This window comes from Arachis ipaensis, chromosome B04 (genome assembly GCF_000816755.2).
Source record: "Arachis ipaensis cultivar K30076 chromosome B04, Araip1.1, whole genome shotgun sequence".
In the NCBI taxonomy this organism is placed as follows: domain Eukaryota; kingdom Viridiplantae; phylum Streptophyta; class Magnoliopsida; order Fabales; family Fabaceae; genus Arachis; species Arachis ipaensis.
Genome location: NC_029788.2, coordinates 115,851,295 through 115,870,915, shown reverse-complemented (window position 1 = coordinate 115,870,915; position 19,621 = coordinate 115,851,295). Strand labels below are relative to the sequence as shown.

Genomic DNA, 19,621 nt, shown 5'->3' with positions numbered 1-19,621 from the left:
ATATCAGGTATTATATATGTTATCAATTAATGTTTTACCACATTAATCTTTGAAAAAAATTATTAATAAAGTGACTAGAAGACAAATATAATTAATTCTTAATTTTTAGAAAACTAATTTAATTGAAAAAAAATTTATAGATAAATTGAAGAATGTCTTCTACCGACTCATTTGGCTATAAATCCTTTTTTATTTTATTCCATATGATTTTCTGTCGTATTTTGTTTTGATTTTCTATTTCCATTTTCTTTTTAACTAAGACACAAGGAAATTGAAAAACAAATATTAAAATACAGCAGTGCATTGAGACAAATTAGCTACAATAATTAACAAGCTAAGGAGGACTAAAACACCTATAATGGGAACAGAAAGACAACCATAGATGATAACGAAAGCCACTAATACAGCTTTTACAAAAGATTCTCATAGTGGCAACCCAATCGACGGAAAGACAAAATAGGAACTAGGAAGAGGGAATCTGAGGACATCCCCACTCACATATCCCCTGAAATGCACACAGGACAACAAATTCTTTCTGTCTCGTAATAAATTAATTTAGTTGAAATATATTTTGTTTATATTTTAGTTTAAAAAGAATAAATGTTATAATGTTGGCAGGATGCAATGGTAAGGTAAGGCTATTAGCTGCATAATCAATGGTTGTGGGTACAAATTTCATTAATGGCAAAATATTTTCTTTTTCAAAGAAAGTAAGAGACCAAAAGGCGGGTTATCAAGAGAGACTAATTTTCTTTAGACTAAAATATCAAAAGGATCTATGAAAGATTGATGTTCTGTAAAAGTAACGAAGATCATAATTTCTGGTATACTTACATAAGTTTAATCTTGCGTACAAAATTAACTAAATATGACTGACAAATTTTTTTTACATTAGCACGTGTTGTTAACCTAACGTATATTTAGCATCAATTGAAAATAATATGAACCGTGTACCAAAAAAAAAATATGAACCTTAATTCTTTATTTTTTATTGGAGCCTAATGTTTGCTTAATGAAATTCTTTCTCGACACAGTCATTCATTATTCTCAGCTACTTAACATTAATATAGTTGGAAGAATTTTAATAATGCTAAAGAAAAAATAACCATAAGCAAGTTGCAGCTTTTTAGGAGTTTCAAATTTAAAATAAAGAAACAAAATTTTAGATGAAAGATGTTATTATGGTGAGTATAATGTGTTAGTGAAGTTTCCTGACAGTTGCCAATTCTAGAAGATAGTTTATTTGTTGTCTTTTTAGAAGCGGTTCCAGTTAGATACGAATAATAGGTTGGAAATTTGGCCCAATAAAGTTAAGAAAAAAAACACTCTACTTAAATTATCCAACTAAAAAATTTCACTCAATAATTCAAAAAATTTAACCATTCATTATACCTTAATTTATCAAAACACCAGTTTTTCTCCCAAATCCTCTGCTATCGGCGCCGTCGCTTGGTCTCCAACAAGTCCCATCGTCGTCGCCGGGACCCTCCTCACCGCTATTGGTTCGTCAACAAGGACTCTCATTGACGTTGTTCTCCTCCAGACCAGAAACGAACGGCGTCACCGGGCTCCTCTTCGCCATTGCTGCTTAGTTTGCCATGCACCGGCGTCGCTCCTCACTCCTAAGAAAAATAACCATTCACTTAAATATAAAAATAATCATCCGCATATTTAGTAAATTGAGCATGTAGCATATTTTAATTGTATATAGCTAAACCCAATCCAATCGAATAACCATCCACATGAGAATTAAAATAACCATCCGCATACCTATTAAAATAACCATCCTAAACTAGCCATATTGAATACCAGAACTTAAACTCAGGGAGGTGATAAACGAAGGGACAGAACTCATCGGAACCCCTAGTGAAGAGAGTAGCACCATCGTAGAGTTCCTAAATTTTGGGACCAACCTTAGGAAAAAAGGAAGCCGATGAGAAGGTTGAGCATGTAGATTACGAAGCCATAGGAGCGATGTAGAAGCCTTGGATCAAGTATACGCGTAGAACATGGATACAAGCGATGATCAAGGAACCAATCTAGCAGCAGAGCATGTGCGGCGTGGTCTTGTCAAGAAAATGTTGGTACTGCCGCAATACCGTGAATTTCCATCGCGATATGGCGCCATCCGATGAGAAATAGTCGTCAGAAATGGAAGAGATTGATGCCGGTGAGGGATGCAAAATGACGTCACTATCCGAATTGAAAGAAAACCTACTGCGGCGGTGAGGGGGCAGCAGCGTCAAGACCTTTGCAGTGACGGCGATGACGATTGTGGGAAAAACCGTCGCTGTTGATGAAGGTAGGATGCAAAATATATAATAGGTAAATGTGTAACTGTACGTAGTGGTTTATGTGTTATTCCTAATGTTTTTAATTTTAAAATTTGATAATAATTATTTAATTAATTAAGAATTTGATTCTTAATTTTAAATTAAAAAAGTATAGGTAGACAATAAAAATACTAAACAATGTGAACAATAGATATATTGGATGTTTAAACTAAGTGTGCGGATGATTATCCTAATATTAAAATTTTGGTAGGTAATTTAGAAGTATAGTATATTTTTACTTTATTTTATTGGGCCAATTTTAGAGCTTATTATTTACATTGTTCACAAAAATTATTATCTACCTAACAAAGTCCTTTTAAATTTATCTTATTTTTTAAACCGTTGTTCACAATATTCACTATACATTATTCCCCTGTACTTCTCCTTTTTCTATTACTCTTCCCTCCTTTGTTGTCCTCTCCTCTGTTATCGTTATCCTCTTCCCTCCTTTATTTTCTTTTCGATCTTTGCACTAAGAGCAGTCCAACCGTAATAAAATTGAAGCCTCACTTACTATAATGTCAGACAAAAAACAAGCACCTAACATTGGAGAAAAATAAAAAAAAATTCCTTCACGTTATTCCAAGCATTTAGGTCTTATTAACTCTCCAATTGAATCTGGTAAATTCTTCATTCCTAGATCTGTTAAGGTCAGTACACGAAGACACATGAATGCACGAAATAGTTCATGACATGCAGACCAACTTAACTTCACCTCATACGGTATTCTTGAAGCAGAATCGGTCCTTCGTAGCCACAAATCTTGATAACTCCCAGATTAGTTCGTTATCCATCTTGTAATTGAGTAAGGAATAACAATCACAGATAAGCAAAGCATTGCTTTTGATGTAACGAGGGAAGGTTGTTGAAGTATATAGAGTTCATCTCCTACATGAACTCCTCTTCCAAATGGTCTTGCTTGAGTTCAGCAATTCGTTTAGACTTCAACATTCTCGCCAAATATTTATTGGGTTGGACTGAATTGTTCATAAACTAACATTTGCTCTAGAAATTTTGAATATTCAGTAGGAGATATAAATGAGGAAATATCATGCACTACATGCAGGCGGTGGAAAGAATTGTATGTGCCTGCCAAGTGCAAAGAAGCCAAAAATGCCTATGGCAAGAAGCCTCGTGAACTATTTACCAAAACCCAATCTTCCTAAACAAACGTGCTTTTGAAGTTTTCATCTTATAGCAGATGCAGTATCTCTCATCACATCATCTTCTTCAGTCTTGAGTTTCATTTGGATTCTCACTTCGCGCTATGCTGAGAACGATTTTTTTTGGAATTACCTGTTAAGTTACTTTTGAGCCTAATCACCCTCTTCTTTTCTGTGTTATCCATGATGATAGCCTTTGTTGCTTCGCTTTTTATGATGCTAAAGGGAAATCGAGACGTTGTGATAGCAACGACATCATTTGCAGTTATTCCAGTCTTGTTACTCATTCCCACATTGTTGATCCTCTTCTTTGAGATTTTGGTATCTACATTAAGTTCACCAAAATTACTCACTTCTAAGAAGAAGAAGAATAAAGATTAATTGATGAGTTTTTTCTTTTTCAGAAAATAATAGTTTAGGTTGTAGCTTCCTCTAGTATGCTCATGAGACTTTTGTCGTTAATTAGTTGTGTTATCAGTTTTTTTGTTCAATATTCATTACAATTTCAACTTGTCTAGGGGACAGCAATTTTATTAAATTCTGGCCTGATGGTTTCAGTGGCTAAGAGAAGGGGGTTGAATCTTAGCCCCCTTTTTTATGTTGCTAACACTTGCTGAACTCAGAGGAGACTTTTCTGTTTTAGCTCGTCTCTGGACACGAGACTTTTTGTTTTTGCTCGTCACTTGCCACGAGACATTTTGATTTTTGTCGCACAAGGAAGCATTTGTTTGGGCTTGCAGTAATAATATTTATTCTGGCCCAAATAAAATTCAGCCTCATGGTACAAGAAATATGTAGCAAGGCTTATTGTTGGGCTTAAACCAGGATTTCATCTTTTAGCCCAACTAAATTCTGCACCACAAAATTATTAATTAACATATGTTAAGTGAAATCAAATTAATAATTTTGTAATTAAATATTTAAATAATGTTTGTTCATCATCAAAATTAAATAAGAGTTTTTCAAACTCATCAATCTCCCCCTTGATGACAAACATTATTAAAATTGAAATGGAAAGAATTTAGAGATTGAGTAAAGAATACTCCCTTTAAATTTGAATTTCTCTCCCTTTCTAAATGTCACATTGCTCCCCCTTGATGTATGTTTATTTTACCATGGGAAGCACTAACCTGTAACATTTTAAATCAAGCTTCAAGTAACAATGTTATTTAGCATGTTTTATGATGCTAAATGCTTGATTTATGAGCAGTTTTAATTGATAATCAAAACTCATTTGATATCATAAACTGATTTACTGCTCAAACTATTTCATACAAAAAATATCAAAATGTTTTTCAAATCCTTTCCTGTTAAAGATATCAGAGCAAAACAACATGATGGAAAAGTATTTGAGCAAACAAACAGGGCAGTTTTATTACATAGTTTAAAGGAACTGCCAAAAATAAGTTTTCAATATAACAAGTTTATCAATGATTAATCAACAGCTGGGCATCTAACATAATTATAAACCAAATACCAAATGACAATTAACTAATCATGATAGACTAAGAATAGTTTGAGCAACAAATGCAATATCAACATGCATTCTTTGATCAAGGGTGATCATGAATTTTCAATTTGAAAATTTCAACCCCTGTTCCCCTGTTTTTCAGCAGCCCCTGTTTCGTTCCAATTTCAATTTTGGAACCTTAAATTTCTCCCCCTTTTGTCATCATGGGGGCACCTGCACAAAACATTGTTATAGAAAACAGAATATGCCATATAACAGTCCAAAACATAACCAAATGGTGTCATCAAAGTATCACCTAGGTAGCTATTGTCAATTGCAACCCTAACAAAAAACAAAAGAGCTAATTGAGCCAAATTGTGCCAATATCAAATAGTAACCAGAGAGTTAATCATCGAAAAGATTAAAGTAAGGTTCCTCCTCGGCGCCATCACTGCCAGCTTCTTTTTCAAGACTTTCCAACATTAGACTGACCCTCTCTTGACATTTCTTCCATGCCAATTCATTCTCATAAGCAAGTTTGCGGGCAGACTTGTGAAATTGAACCATGAGATCGGACATATTGGTGAATTCTATGAGAATTTCTCTGAGGGAACCAGTCTTCTTTGAGGATTCTGGGCGGCCTTCAAAGTCATCATCAGATTTCTTTCCTCTTTTTGCAGCTCCGCCTGCTCTGATCATGGAAACACGGTTCTCTACATCCTCATTGGTTAAATCTACCTTAAAGTACTCAAAAATGTATGTAAGAAACATTCCATACGGTAGATTGGCCTTTTTTGTACTTTTCACAGACTCCCACATGTGACGAATCATAATATAGCTAAATGAAATAGGAGTTGAAGTAACTAAAGCAAATATTATGAGACAATCAGATACAGTTACCCTGTTGTGAGAACCACTTTGAGGAGTGAGAATGTGAGTTATGATGCGGTGCAACAGAGAGTTAGTTGGACCCAAAGCTTTATGAGTCGGAACAGTTCCATCTAGGCCAGACAGATTTTCACAGATTTGATGAATCACTTGCTTGTATGTAACTCCTACATGTGAGTCCCATTTATCACTCATATAAACCTTTGGCCCTTCATCAATGTATCCAAGGGCAGAAGAGATTGTTTCAGAATCCAATATGATTTGAACCCGTTTCACATAAGAGTGAAGGCTGCCATCAATAAACCTTAGATTTGCATAGAACTGCCTAACCAGCCCTGGGTACACCATTTTATGAATATGAAGCAGAGGTGACCATTTAAGACCTTCAAACATGGGCTGTAAATCGAGTCCTTTGGATGCCAGAGATTTTAGATTCACTAGATAAGAGAGACACAAATGCCGTTTCTCCAGGACTTCATTGTGGAATTCAAAAGCAGCACACGTAGAGAACCTGGAAGGATCGAAATGTGAGTGTTGTTTGTGAAACTTGTTCTTGAACTCCATTGACCCAAGGTTTGCGGGTTCTCTGGTTTCATGGAACTCGAAATCCTTCGTCTTTTTGGAACTCTTTCCGGATGCATGTGGAGAGGTTCTTTTCGGCGATGATGGAGAAGGTGAGGTATGAGACTCCTCTACTTCCTCTTCAATGCTGGGCTCCTTCGCCTTCTCGCTCTTCCTTCTTCCAGAAGATTTTTGAGCGATAACTTTGTGCCTCATAGTCTCGGTCCGCTTGGAGGGGGGTGAAAGAGAAGAGGAAGAGGTGGAATGGATGTGAATGTGGGTATGTGATTGGGGTGTAGAAGGTTTTTGAGATTGGCGGATTCTCTCACTCTTCCTTGGGGCTGTTTTCTTTTTCATAATGAAAGAGATCAATGGAGATGGAAGTTGGAGATGAAAGGGTGGCCGAATAGTGAGGTGAGTGATGGGAGGTTAGAGAAGCATTAAATGCTTAATTGGAGAGAGAATGAGAGAAGTTATTACCCATTAAGAGAGCGGTTATTATCCATGGGGGTTTCAAAAACTGAAAAGAGGTTTCCCTAAATCAAGGGATTAGTTGGAGGGAAAGATTTGATTTGACAACATGCTTCTTCCAACAAGATTTGATGAGACAACCAAGGGATTTTGTTGATTTAATTTTTAAAAGAAATGAAACTAACAAAACTGTATTGGTGGGGTCAAGGAATTTTTGGTGGGGCCCATAAAATTCGAATTCTGCGTTGCCTCCCCCTTGACCATAGCTCTTCCCTTCTGCCATTTATTGTTTCTCGTCCAAATCTACGAGCAAAAACTGAGCAGAGTCAAATATTCACAAATTTTCAATGAAACTTAAATCAAACATTCCCAAGCTTTTTCTCAAGGTATAGAATCTGTCTTCACAGAGGGGTTTTGTAAAAATATCAGCAATTTGGTCTTCTGATTTTACAAATTGAATATCAATAGTACCCTTTTGCACATGTTCCCTAATAAAATGATACTTTATCTCAATGTGCTTGGTTCTTGAGTGCAAAACAGGATTTTTTGAAATATTTATTGCACTCATATTATCACAAAATAGGGGTATACTATTGATTTTTAATTTGTAATCTTCCAATTGTGTTTTTAACCAAATTAATTGAGTGCAACATGCAGATGCAGAAATATATTCTGCTTCAGCGGTGGATAAAGCCACTGTGGCTTGTTTCTTGCTTGACCACATGTTGAGTGAGCTTCCAAGGAAGCAACACATGCCGGACGTGCTTCTTCTATCCACTCTATCTCCCGCATAATCTGCATCACAAAACTCTACTGCACAAAATTCATCAGATTTAGGATACCATAAGCCATAATCACAAGTTCCCTTAATGTATCTAATGATGCGTTTAACAGCCGTAAGATGGGATTCTTTTGGGTGAGATTGAAATCTTGAACATACACCCACACTTTGAACAATATCCGGTCTAGAGGAGGTAAGGTACATGAGTGAACCTATCATTCTTCTATACCTTGTTTCATCCACATCTTGGCCATCATCATCTTTTTCAAGTTTTGTATTAGGATGCATTGAAGTGCCCATTGCTTTGGAATTTTCTAGGCCAAACTTTTTAATAAGTTCTTTTGCATATTTTCCTTGGTAAATAAAAGTACCACTAGGAGTTTGTTTAATTTGGAGGCCAAGAAAGAAAGTAAGCTCTCCCATTAAGCTCATTTCAAACTCACTAGTCATGAGTTTTCCAAACTCTTCACACAAGGAAATATTGCCCGTTACCTTCATACCATCCGAATAAGATACTAATTCCAAACCTCATTCTTGTCAAATTGAGCAAGCTCCTCTTGCATTGCTTTAACCCATGATGGGTCCTTAAGAGCTTGTTTGACATTGTTGGGCTCCATTTGTGACAAGAGAGCGAAGTTGCTAGGTTCGGTTTGCCTTTTGGTGGAGGATCTTGTTGTTATGCCATGAGAAGGATCACCAATGATGAAATCATGAGGATAACCCCTCATAGACTTCCATTCTCTAGGCTTTCGGACGGGTGTAGAACTTTGATGAACTTCTGGTGGTCTCACTATTTCAGTTTCTCGTGTCTGCTCAGGAGATAAAATGGAAGTTTCTCTTTCAATCTGACGAGACAGAATCGGGCTGACAGATTCTTCATTCTGGACAGATTTGGGATTTTCTTTGCTTGTTCCATCCTCTTCACAATCTGAATCAATATCCTTCACAATACTGGGAATTAAGTTAGAATCACAAAAAGTAACATGTATGGATTCCTCTATTGTCCTATGTTCCTTGAGATAAACTCTATAGGCCTTGCTTGTGGTGGAATATCCAACAAACATTCCTTTATATGATTTTGGATCAAATTTTCCAAGGTTTTCCTTATTGTTTAGCACAAAGCATTTGCATCCAAAAATATGAAAGTACTTAAGATTTGGAGGGGTTCCTTTCCATAGCTCATAAGGTGTTTTCTTTAACCCTTTTCTAATGATTGTTCTATTCAAAATATAACATGCTGTGTTCACAGCCTCAGCCCATAAGAATTTAGGAATTTCACTCTCACATAACATAGCCCTAGTCATTTCTTGAAGGCTTCTATTCCTTCTTTCAACCACCCCATTTTGTTGGGGGGTTCTAGGACATGAAAAGTTATGAGAAATCCCTAAGTCATCACAGAATTTTTCAAAGTCTTGATTTTCAAATTCTCTTCCATGATCACTTCTCAAATGGGCAATTTTCAAATCCTTTTCATTTTGAATTTTCTTACAAAGGGTGGAAAAAGCATGAAAGGCATCATTCTTATGAGTAAGGAAAAGTACCCAACCATATCTAGAGTAATCATCTACCACCACAAGACCATAATGTTTACCTCCTAAACTTTGAGTTCTAGTAGGACCGAAAAGATCAATATGTAACATTTCCAATGGCCTTTTGGTTGAGATTCCATCTTTTGATTTAAAAGAGGATTTTACTTGTTTGCCTAATTGACAAGCGTCACAAGTAAGATCCTTATCAAACTTGATGTTTGGGATTCCTCTAACCAAATTTCTTTTGACTAGCTTAGAAATTTGATACATGCTAGCATGTCCCAACTTTCTATGCCAAAGCCATTTTTCAGATTCAAAAGATGTGAAGCATGTTACATTTTGTTCTTTTAAATCCTCAAGAGTTAATCCATACACATTGTTACATCTTTTAGCTTCAAGAAGAACATTTCCAGTTTTTTCACACACAACTAAACAAACAAATTTTTTAAAGATAACTTCAAAACCCAAATCACAAAGTTGACTAACACTAAGCAAGTTATGTTTCAAGCCATGTACAAGGAGAACATCATTTATACAAGAAGAAAAGTTTTTACCAACTTTCCCAACAGCCACAATTTTTCCTTTTGCATCATCACCACCTTTTGGATGCTAGGCACACCTGATCTATGTGGTCTGCCATGAGACATGTTTGTGACTTGGTCTCGGTTTCTTCATCATCATCATCAGAGTCATTTTCCAGGTCTTCCCATGTGGCCATCAGTCCTTTCTTCTTTCCTCTTTTCGGCTTTTCCTCCTTCTTCAGCTTGGGACAATCAGATTTGAAATGCCCCATTTCCTTGCAATTATAGCAAGTTACCTTGCTAAGGACTTTCTTTACTCTCCTTGTGCTGCTGCCTTTGCCTTTGAGCTTAGCCATTTTCCTGAATTTTTTTGCAAATAAAATAAACTCATTTTCAGAAGAGTTATCACTGAATTCATCATCCAAAGGGTTAGTCACAGAAGAAAATGCAATTCCTTTCTTTTTTGTATCTTTTTTCAAATAGGTATTTTCAAAAGCAAGAAGATTTCCTCTCAAATCATCAAGAGTCATGGAGTCTAAGCTACTGCTCTCAGAAATAATTAAAGCTTTAGTTTCCCACTCTTTTATGAGACATCTCAACACTCTTCTCACTAGCACAGAATCAGAATGTGTAACTCCCAGAGCATCTAAGCCAACAATGATAGCATTGAACCGTTCGAACAGTTCATCAATGGACTCTCCTTCCTTCATTGCAAACATTTCATATTCTCTATTTAGCATATCTGTCTGAGTCTTCTTGACAATGGTGGTTCCTTCATGGGTGATTTGCAATTTGTCCCAGATTTCCTTTGCCGTTGTGCATCTTGATACCCGTCGGTACTCCTCAAAGCTGATAGCACAGTTGAGCAGATTAACTGCCTTGGCATTTAATTCTATCTTCTTCCTATCTTCCTCTGTCCATCTTGCTTCTGGTTTGAGAGAAATAACTCCTTCTGCACTTGTGATAGTTGGAAGTTGAGGCCCTTCGAGAATAATCTTCCAAAGTCTGTAATCCACTGCTTGTACGAATATCTTCATCCTCTCCTTCCAATAGGTATAGTTTTTCCCATTGAAAAGAGGAGGTCTGTTGCTTGATTGACCTTCAGTTAGATTATAGGACACCACATTTGCGCCACTGTTTTCTGCCATGAGGATCTTTACTCCAAGCTGCAAAGCTTGATCTCTTTGAGACCAAGCTCTGATACCAATTGATGGTTTCAGTGGCTAAGAGAAGGGGGGTTGAATCTTAGCCCCCTTTTTTATGTTGCTAACACTTGCTGAACTCAGAGGAAACTTTTCTGTTTTAGCTCGTCTCTGGACACGAGACTTTTTGTTTTTGCTCGTCACTTGCCACGAAACATTTTGATTTTTGCTCCTGTGCAGTATAAAACAGAAATGGAGTTGGAGAGAGGAAAGATTACACCCAGATGTATCCTGGTTCAGCTGCTAAGTGCAGTGCAGCCTACATCCAGTCTCCATCACAAACATGATGGAATTTCACTATAATCAATCTGATTACAACTTGTAAAGTGTTAACCCAACTTACAAGGGGATTCCCACAGAATCATGAAACACAACATAGATGAACAAAGGAACTCTAAGACATCTATGGCTTTTTCTTTTAATTTTGCACTCTCTGCCTTTTTCCGCTCTATGGCTTTTTCATTACAAACCTCACTGTTTGCCTTTTACCATGAGACTCAAGACATGACAAAATTAAACAGAAAAATATAAAACTGAATACATTGAAGGAGAAGAGAAAACTGTTAGCTCAGGTAGCTCTGAGAACTCTGTGCCTTGCACTCTCAAATTTTCTCCTTGCTTCAAACAGTGGCTGTCCACCCTTAATATAGAAGAGGGGAGCCTCCACTTATTGAAGCCAAAACCGAACCAACTTCTTCCTCCCTCAACAAACTGGTTCGGCCACATAGAGAGAGAAGAGATAACCATGCATTAACCAACATGCAATTACCTCTAGTCCTTTCTTGATCATCACCCTTCATCAATCCGAGCTCTCCATCCTTGGCTTGCTCTCCAAGATGGAATTCTGGCCCTTGATGCTTCATGATGATGATGACTTCATCTGCTTCAATCTCTGCCTTCAACCATCACTTCGCCACTCTAGCTACTCCCTGTGGTGGTTGAGCAGAATCAAAGACAAGCCATGCTTCAAGAATCTCCCTTGCTGGCCGAGATCTTCTTCTTCCTTTTTGAGCATGGAAAGCTCAAGATAACCTCACCAAATCTGACCACATTTGGTAAGTATCTTAGCCACAGCTCATTTTTATTTTAGTATGTTTTCTTGCCATCATTAGCTTGATGGTCTTGATGCATGCAGCTTCTTCCTTTTCTTGGTTGAAGAACACTTCTTCCATTGTTTCCTGGACAAGGACCGAAGAAAGAAGAAGAATGAGATGAGAGAGAATAAGATATTCAATGGTTTTTGATCAAATAATTAATGTAGCAAAGAGAAAGAATAAAAGTGCACTCATGTTTCCTACTCCCCTTTGCTGAGAGGCGTGCATTGTTATAATAGCCATCAAATCAATCTCCTCTCTCTTTCTTATGTTTCCAATGCATTAAATTAACTTTGAATTCCATCCAAAGTGAGAAGTGGAATCCGTTGGAGGCATGTAGTAATACTTGGTTTCGGACCAAGCTTGGAAACATTTACCAACAATAAGATTGTGCTTTGTAACATTGGATTTTAATCTGGCCCAACTTTGTAACATTTGCTTTCCTGATGGATATTTTTCGGATCAAGCATAGAGCGCACAAGGAAGCATTTGTTTGGGCTTGCAGTAATAATATTTATTCTGGCCCAAATAAAATTCAGCCTCATGGTACAAGAAACATGTAGCAAGGCTTATTGTTGGGCTTAAACCAGGATTTCATCTTTCAGCCCAACTAAATTCTACACCACAAAATTATTAATTAACATATGTTAAGTGAAATCAAATTAATAATTTTGTAATTAAATATTTAAATAATGTTTGTTCATCATCAAAATTAAATAAGAGTTTTCCAAACTCATCATGGCCAATATGTAACTAGTAAAAGAAAAGTAAGTAATCTCACACCATTAAAAATATTATTGATGACTACTTGATGTATATAAATCACAAAAGTTGCTGGCCCTAGCACTCCTCTGTATAATGCTTTTGAGAAAGCTTTTCTTTAATCAAGGAAGGTTTTATTATATGCATGAATTAATGAGAAGATCGAAAGCTATAAAAGCAAGAACTTATATGAAGTCTTTGAGGATCTCTGGACTGTGGCCTCAAGATGACTGGAGATAAGAAACTCCTATAAGAAACTCCTATTCTAGTTCAGTTGGTGAAATAATTTCATGAAAATTTTCCTCTCTTTTTCATTTTTAAAATATTATATAAATCTTGATAATTGCTACTTATTGTATATCCTACTTATTAGGATAAATCTGCTTCTTGGCCAGGGAATTGACTTGAAAAGTTCCCCTGTATCTTGAGACTTGAGCTCTTCTGTTTTGTTTGGAAAGTTTCTCAAAGAAAACTAGTATAATAATTTATACTTATTTAAAGAACAAATTACTAGTTTAGTCTCTAAGATTTATACTAAGTTTTAATTTTGTTATTAACATTTGAAACCTTATATTTTTATCCCAATTGTCTTATTTCGTTCTATTTTAATAAAAAAAACAATAATAGAAGAAGGAAAAAAAAGATAATTTTGGAAAAAAATTTTAATTTTAAGTAGAGGACTAAATTAGGTCGAACTCAAATATTTAAGATAAAAATAGAATGTTTCAAATATTAAAAACAAAATTAAAACTCAACCCAATTATTAGGGACTAAAATAGTACTTTACTCTTTATTTAAATTTATACTCTAACTCATTATTGAAGAGATAAATTTATGTAGATGCATTAACTAATAATACTTATTAATACATAACTTCAAATTTGATCACAGATTGATATCCTTGATAAATCGCAAATTCCGCAGTGGAGAAGCAGAATTTGGATCGGGGAATAAAATTAAGTGTGAAGATGCAGAGCAGTCTTGTGAGAAATGCAAGAGAAGTTGAAATTATGGTTAATCTGAGGTTCTAACAGACAACTATCTTCTGTTTATATACACTGCTGCTAACTCTACTGCAACTTACTAAATCAGAGCTAAACTAACCAACCATCTAAAAAAAGTCAAGTGTAGTTACTGAATGGACTTGCAGGCTAAACACGAGGGTTAGTGCAGTTATGAATAAATCTTTTGTCTCGCTATATATAGCAAGTAACATTGAAAAAAAGAAGCAGCATTAATAGCTAACCAAACAGATTCTGAAATAAAAGGAAAAGGGCAAGTAAGCATTAACATCACTAACAGAATTTTGACTCATATATACATGGATTACTCTCTACGATGAAATGTTTGATTCATTTCAATGTCAAACTTGGCATTATCTGTCGCAACTTGGATTAATTAGTTGCGGATACTACATAGCTTCAAAGTAATGAAAACTCGGGATTTAAAACTAGTGCATCCACGATCAATGTAACAAACAATATCTTCCAACTGTCTCAAAGGAAAGTCCCACCTGAAATTAAAGAACAGGTAATAACATAGTCAGCTACTTCTAGTGAACTTGGTGAGGAAAACATACAGAATTTAGTTATCTTTAAATAGAGATATAACAAAGGGGCATTAATTATGTAAGAACTTATAGATAAAGAGAATATTTCTCAAGGCTGGCATGGGTTTGGGTTTGGTAAAGAGGCCTAATAGAGCACAAAGTAAAGAACCTAATACATACAAACCTTGATTAAAAGGAAAATTTAAGAGTGAACCATCACAAGCTCCATAAAGCATGCTTCTTCAAATGAAGGGCGGAATTTTATATAGTTGAAGAACTGCAAATTAAAAAAAAAAAAAAAAAGAGTAAGCCGACTAAATTTATGCAAATTTAAACATTCAATTCACCTGAGTAATTTAAAATGAAATAGAACCAACATGATAATGTTTTCTACTTATCTAATTAAAACCCAAAAAATGTATCTCTAAATTAATGTGGATGATAAACAGGCGGTTCTTCTCCCTCTTATATTTTACCTGTAATATAAGTACAAGAAAACCGTACTTGGACACCAAAACACTTTCTTACATATCTGATTCCTACCAATAGCTGGATTCCTGATCAGAATGAAGGTTTAGATCTAATGAGTATAGCTAGAACAAATTAGAGCTCAGCAAGATAAAATAGTAACACATAATAGAGTTTAAAAGAAGAAAGAAAATTACAAATTAGCATCTGTTTGTGCCTTTTTTGGATAATGCATGCAATGACTTACCCAAAGCTCAAGGGATTGAGCCAAACCAATTTGGACTTGATTGATGTCATTGGTCATAGGCTTCAGAGGCACCGACCAACTGGATATCTTTGATGTGCTTAATTTTTGGCCAATCATCACCGGTTCCCTGTTGACACCTTGGCAACAACAATGGGCAGCTCCTAATCAATAACCAATTTAGTGATTTGAGGTTGATCATTCCCTTGGGAAGCGAAGCTAACTTGTGACAGTCTATAATGCAAAGTATTTTAAGGGATTTGAGATGTCCTATTTCCTCTGTCAATGTTTTTAACTCCGGACAACTATCAATATGAAGATAAGTCAAAGATGTAAGATGTTTGATTCCTTTTGGAAGAGACTCCAGCTTAGCTAATTGGTATAGTACTAGATCGTCAAGGCTCTGCAGACCCTCCCATTCGTCCCTTGATAAATCAACTAGTGTACAATTTTCAATAATCATGGTTGAAAGTGAATGTAGATGTTTGAAGCCTTTTATTAGTGACATTCTTTCACTAATGCGAATGTATTTGAGAGAGACGAAGTTTCTAAGCCAGTCTTCCGGTAGAAGAGAATGTTGCTCCACATTTTTAATTCTCAAATGTGTCACTCTGGATAGGGACCAATCAGAACTTGAATTTGATGCCATCCCACTATTGTTAGGGCCTGAATAGTTTATGGTGTCTAATAATGGTTTCACACTGGAGCCCTCTAACTCCAGACTATCTTCAAGATTAGGAAACAGGGGCAATGAATTCAGTTTGGGACAGTACCTGATTTCCATTTCTTTTATAGCGCCAAACAATAATGCTTTGTTGTGAGTATTCCCTTTCCACCAACTCATGAGATTTGGGCAATCAGTTATTGACAGGTATTGCAGATGTTCCGATTGCAGCCAACTGCAACGGTCATCTTGATCTATTACATATTTCAAAGAGTCCAGTCTTCGAAGATGGAGATATTTCAGTTTCGGGAATTGCTCCAACGGAAGAGATTCACACTTGGAGCAGTTGTTCAAACTTAAGCCAACGAGATTGTTCAGAGACGAGAGCCAAGATGAATACTTGACACCGCTGTATCCTACTATGTGTAGCTGCTGTAGGTTTGGATGTGGCTCCAGTTGTTCCAATGATCTTTCATCGTGCTTTTTGTTATCCTCATGGTCGTTGTCATGATTCCAATTCAGAATGAGACGCTTGAGATGTTGTTTCTCTTTCAAATAAGCAGCAGCAGCATCATGATTTCCATCCACAAACTTCAATCGCTCCAAATGTGAAATCTCCAACTGTCCACTCAAGTTATTCAGATTAACAAGTTCCTTGAAGCCTAGAATGTGCTTGTGGTTGTTGAGAGTGCTAACCACAAAATTCGATAAAGTCTCAAGCTTTGTGAGCTTCTTCAAAGTTGCTGGCAGATGTGTAAGGTGCAGGCATTCATCTATTTCAAGATGCCTAAGACTCACCAAGTACTTCACCTCATTTGGCAACTCTCTCAGCTGCAGACAATGGGACAATTTTAAGGTTTGCAAAAGCTTCAACTTACCAATGGAACTGGGAAGTGTCTTCATGTTATTGCGAGAAAGATCGAGGTATTTTATACTCTTCAGCTCCCCGATTGAAACGGGTAAAATCTTAATTCCCAAATCTCTTAGTTTCAACACACGCAGGCTCTTAAATGCACAAAATATTGCATCACATGCAGAAAATCTTAAGTTTACGCCGTTTGGAAATTTCGAAAGCTGCCCATCCCATAGAAGGGTACGCAAACTTTTGTTATTTTCAATGAGGGATGAAAGAGTCCCATTTGAAACATAAAAGTTTTTACTGGTTAATGCCACTCTTGGGATTGTTTCTTTGACATCCGCGTTTCCGTCGTCCATGCAAAAGCAGTCTTTACCAGCCACAAATCTTGACAATCCCGACATTAGCTCGTTATCCAAATAGCACTCTGTCATGTTGTCTCTTTTGTCTGTGTAGACCCTGAGGATTGACCTGCGGCCGAGTTCTTGTATGCAGTTATGCGCCAGATCTTCCGGTTGTGGTTGAGGAGAGCAAGAAGATGAGGAAGAATTTGAATTCACATGAACAGCCCCTAGAAACCCTTCAGCCATCCAAAGCCTAGTTAGTTCATTTTCCTCAACACTCGAGTATTCCCAGGGGAATATGAATGATAAATAAGCAAAACATTGCTTTAGATGCCAAGAGGGGAGCTCGTTGTAATATATCAACTGCATCTCCTGCATAAATAGCTCTTCCAAATCCCCTGTTTCTGAATCCTCGGTAATGTCTCCGCGAGACTTCCACAGTCTTGCCATTGTTAGTATCGCCAGAGGGACTCCTCCGCACTTGCTTAACATCTTTTTCTGGGCAATTTTAATTTTTGTTTCACTTGGATCTTCTCTTACAACTTGCTTAAATAGAGTCCACGAATCTTCTTCACTCAGCTTTGGTGTTGTATAATCTTCGTCAATAGCATTGCTTAAAAGATGGTTTTGCGTCGTTACAAGAACTGCAGCACTTGATGAACTAGCTGCCTCTTTCAGTTTCTCCTTCAACTTCAACCATTCATCACGGTTCTCGCTGTGCAGATCATCTAGCACAAGAAGAAACTTGTTTCCACCTATGGATTCTTGAAGATTAACATTTTCAATTGACCCATTGTTTTCAACTTTCTTCTTCTTTGTTGCCAACTGATGAACCATTTGTTGTACCACGTAATCTGCGTAAGACTCGCCGTGGATATTGTCGATCCAAAAAACCATATCAAAATGGTTTTTCACTTTCTCATCATCATCACAGACAAATTTAGCCAGAGTTGTCTTCCCTGTCCCTCGTATCCCTGAAATTCCAACCACCGCAACAGCACCTTTTGCTTTTGTTAGAGCCAACATCCTCTCTATGATAGTTTCCTTATCTTCTTTGAACCCAATAGGAATCTCCATCTCCCAGTCCTTCATGTTTCGGTCAATCTTCAACAGCGGCTGCTTTGTTAAATCATCAACAATACGTTGTAATCGCTTTTCGATAGAGAGAAATGATGAAGACTTGTTACTTTGTTTTTGATTCTCCAACAAATCCCACAAATCGGTGGCCACATCTGCGAGTGGGATATCCATTAGCCAAGCAGGTGTAGTTGCAGCAGCATCACCATGCTCCAGCTCTACCATTTCTTTGATGGATAACAAATGACGTTTGATATTGTCAATGATGATTGTCGTCTTCTTGCCAAAAACACGTAGCGTGCTCAACCTCGTGATTTCAGCGATGGTATTTCCAATAGCGCTTGCAACCATTGTGGCGGATTTAAATGCAGACAAAAAATCTTCTCTATAATGCCTGTAGGAGAAGTATAAATAATGGAATCAATGCCAAGCAAAAAAAGCTAGGATTTTTATTTTCTATAATCAAATGAAAAAAAAAAAACTTTATTTCCAAAAAAAAAATATTTTCATTTTATTTTTGAGGATCCAATTTTTTTTGTGTCTGGAACAAGTCTGTGCCATCATAATTTTACTCTAAACTATAATTAGTTTAAATGAAACAATAATTTAAATAAAATTTTTTATTAACTAACATCTATTAAATAAATATGTTAAAATTATAAAATAAACAAAAATAATTAAATTTAAAAGGAATAGAAAAATAAAATTATTTAGAGTTGATAAATTGCAAAAACAAAAAGTTCTAAATGAAAAGAAAGAGAAGAGAGAATAAGAGAGAATAGTTAAGAGTAAAAACTAAAAAAATAAAAAGTGAGGGGATCAAGAGTTTTTATATTTGGGCAACCTTACTTAAAGTTTGCCTAGGGGTATAAGGCTGCACACGATTCGGATCGGATCAGATATAACCTATAATTCTATCCGATCCACACTACATTTATCGAATCAGATCAAATATCGGGTATATCCGCATAATTAAAAAAAAAACGGTTTTAAGGTCTTGTTTGGTTATTTTTATAAAAAATGTCTAAAAAAATTATTTTTTCACCTGTTTAAGCCTATTTACTCCTAAAATATTATCAATAAAAGTTTTTTTGAATAACAAAAAAAAAATAACACAAGATCTAAGTTTAATTATTTTAAGTTGAAGTACAACATAAAAAATTAAAAATAAGATATTATAAAATTCATAAAACAACACACTAAATTCATATCGCATTAGGATTTACTTTCTTAAACTATGCTATTTATATGAGATCGTGCAGATATGCAGATCTACGGATCGGATCCGCGGATATCATTGCCAAATTCGCAATCCGATTCTACCATAGTGCGGGTCGAATCCGATCCGATGGCTCTACGAATCGGATAATATTTACAAAATTCAGATCGGATACGGATAATTACCGCAAATATGCAGATATTATCCGATCCATGTACAGTCTTATAGGGTATGCTGAACTTCATTGATTACATGAAGTTTGATGGAGGCGACAAACCTTGTGAAGGTGACGAGATTCGTCGAGCGGACAGCAAACTTGCTCCATGCGCCCAAAAAAAAAAAACCTTGAAAATAAAGTGAAAATTATTTTTTCTTTGAAAATATTTTTATATTTTATTATGAAAATTCCCAAAAACTGTTATAATTTATAAAAGTGTTTTTGTTT

The 19,621-nt window shown here is 36.0% G+C and overlaps 1 protein-coding gene across 5 annotated transcripts in view; it reads right to left on the bottom strand.

The window, feature by feature from the left end:
* The window catches only part of LOC107639813 (disease resistance protein RGA2-like), a 22,214-nt gene continuing 16,460 nt past the window's right edge, over nt 13,868-19,621 (bottom strand). For 3 of the 5 annotated variants that reach the window (XM_021121686.1, XM_021121685.1, XM_016343415.2), the window contains 4 exons: nt 15,020-18,351; nt 14,781-14,861; nt 14,489-14,581; nt 13,868-14,268 (listed from right to left, as the gene is read on the bottom strand). In XM_021121686.1, coding sequence (XP_020977345.1) covers nt 15,066-18,308 — 3,243 coding nt within the window. In that variant the 5' untranslated portion in view covers nt 18,309-18,351 and the 3' untranslated portion in view covers nt 13,868-14,268; nt 14,489-14,581; nt 14,781-14,861; nt 15,020-15,065. Of the gene's footprint in view, nt 14,269-14,480; nt 14,582-14,780; nt 14,862-15,019; nt 18,352-19,621 lie in introns of all 5 variants that reach the window. The other 2 variants (XM_021121687.1, XM_016343416.2) reach the window with 2 other exon arrangements.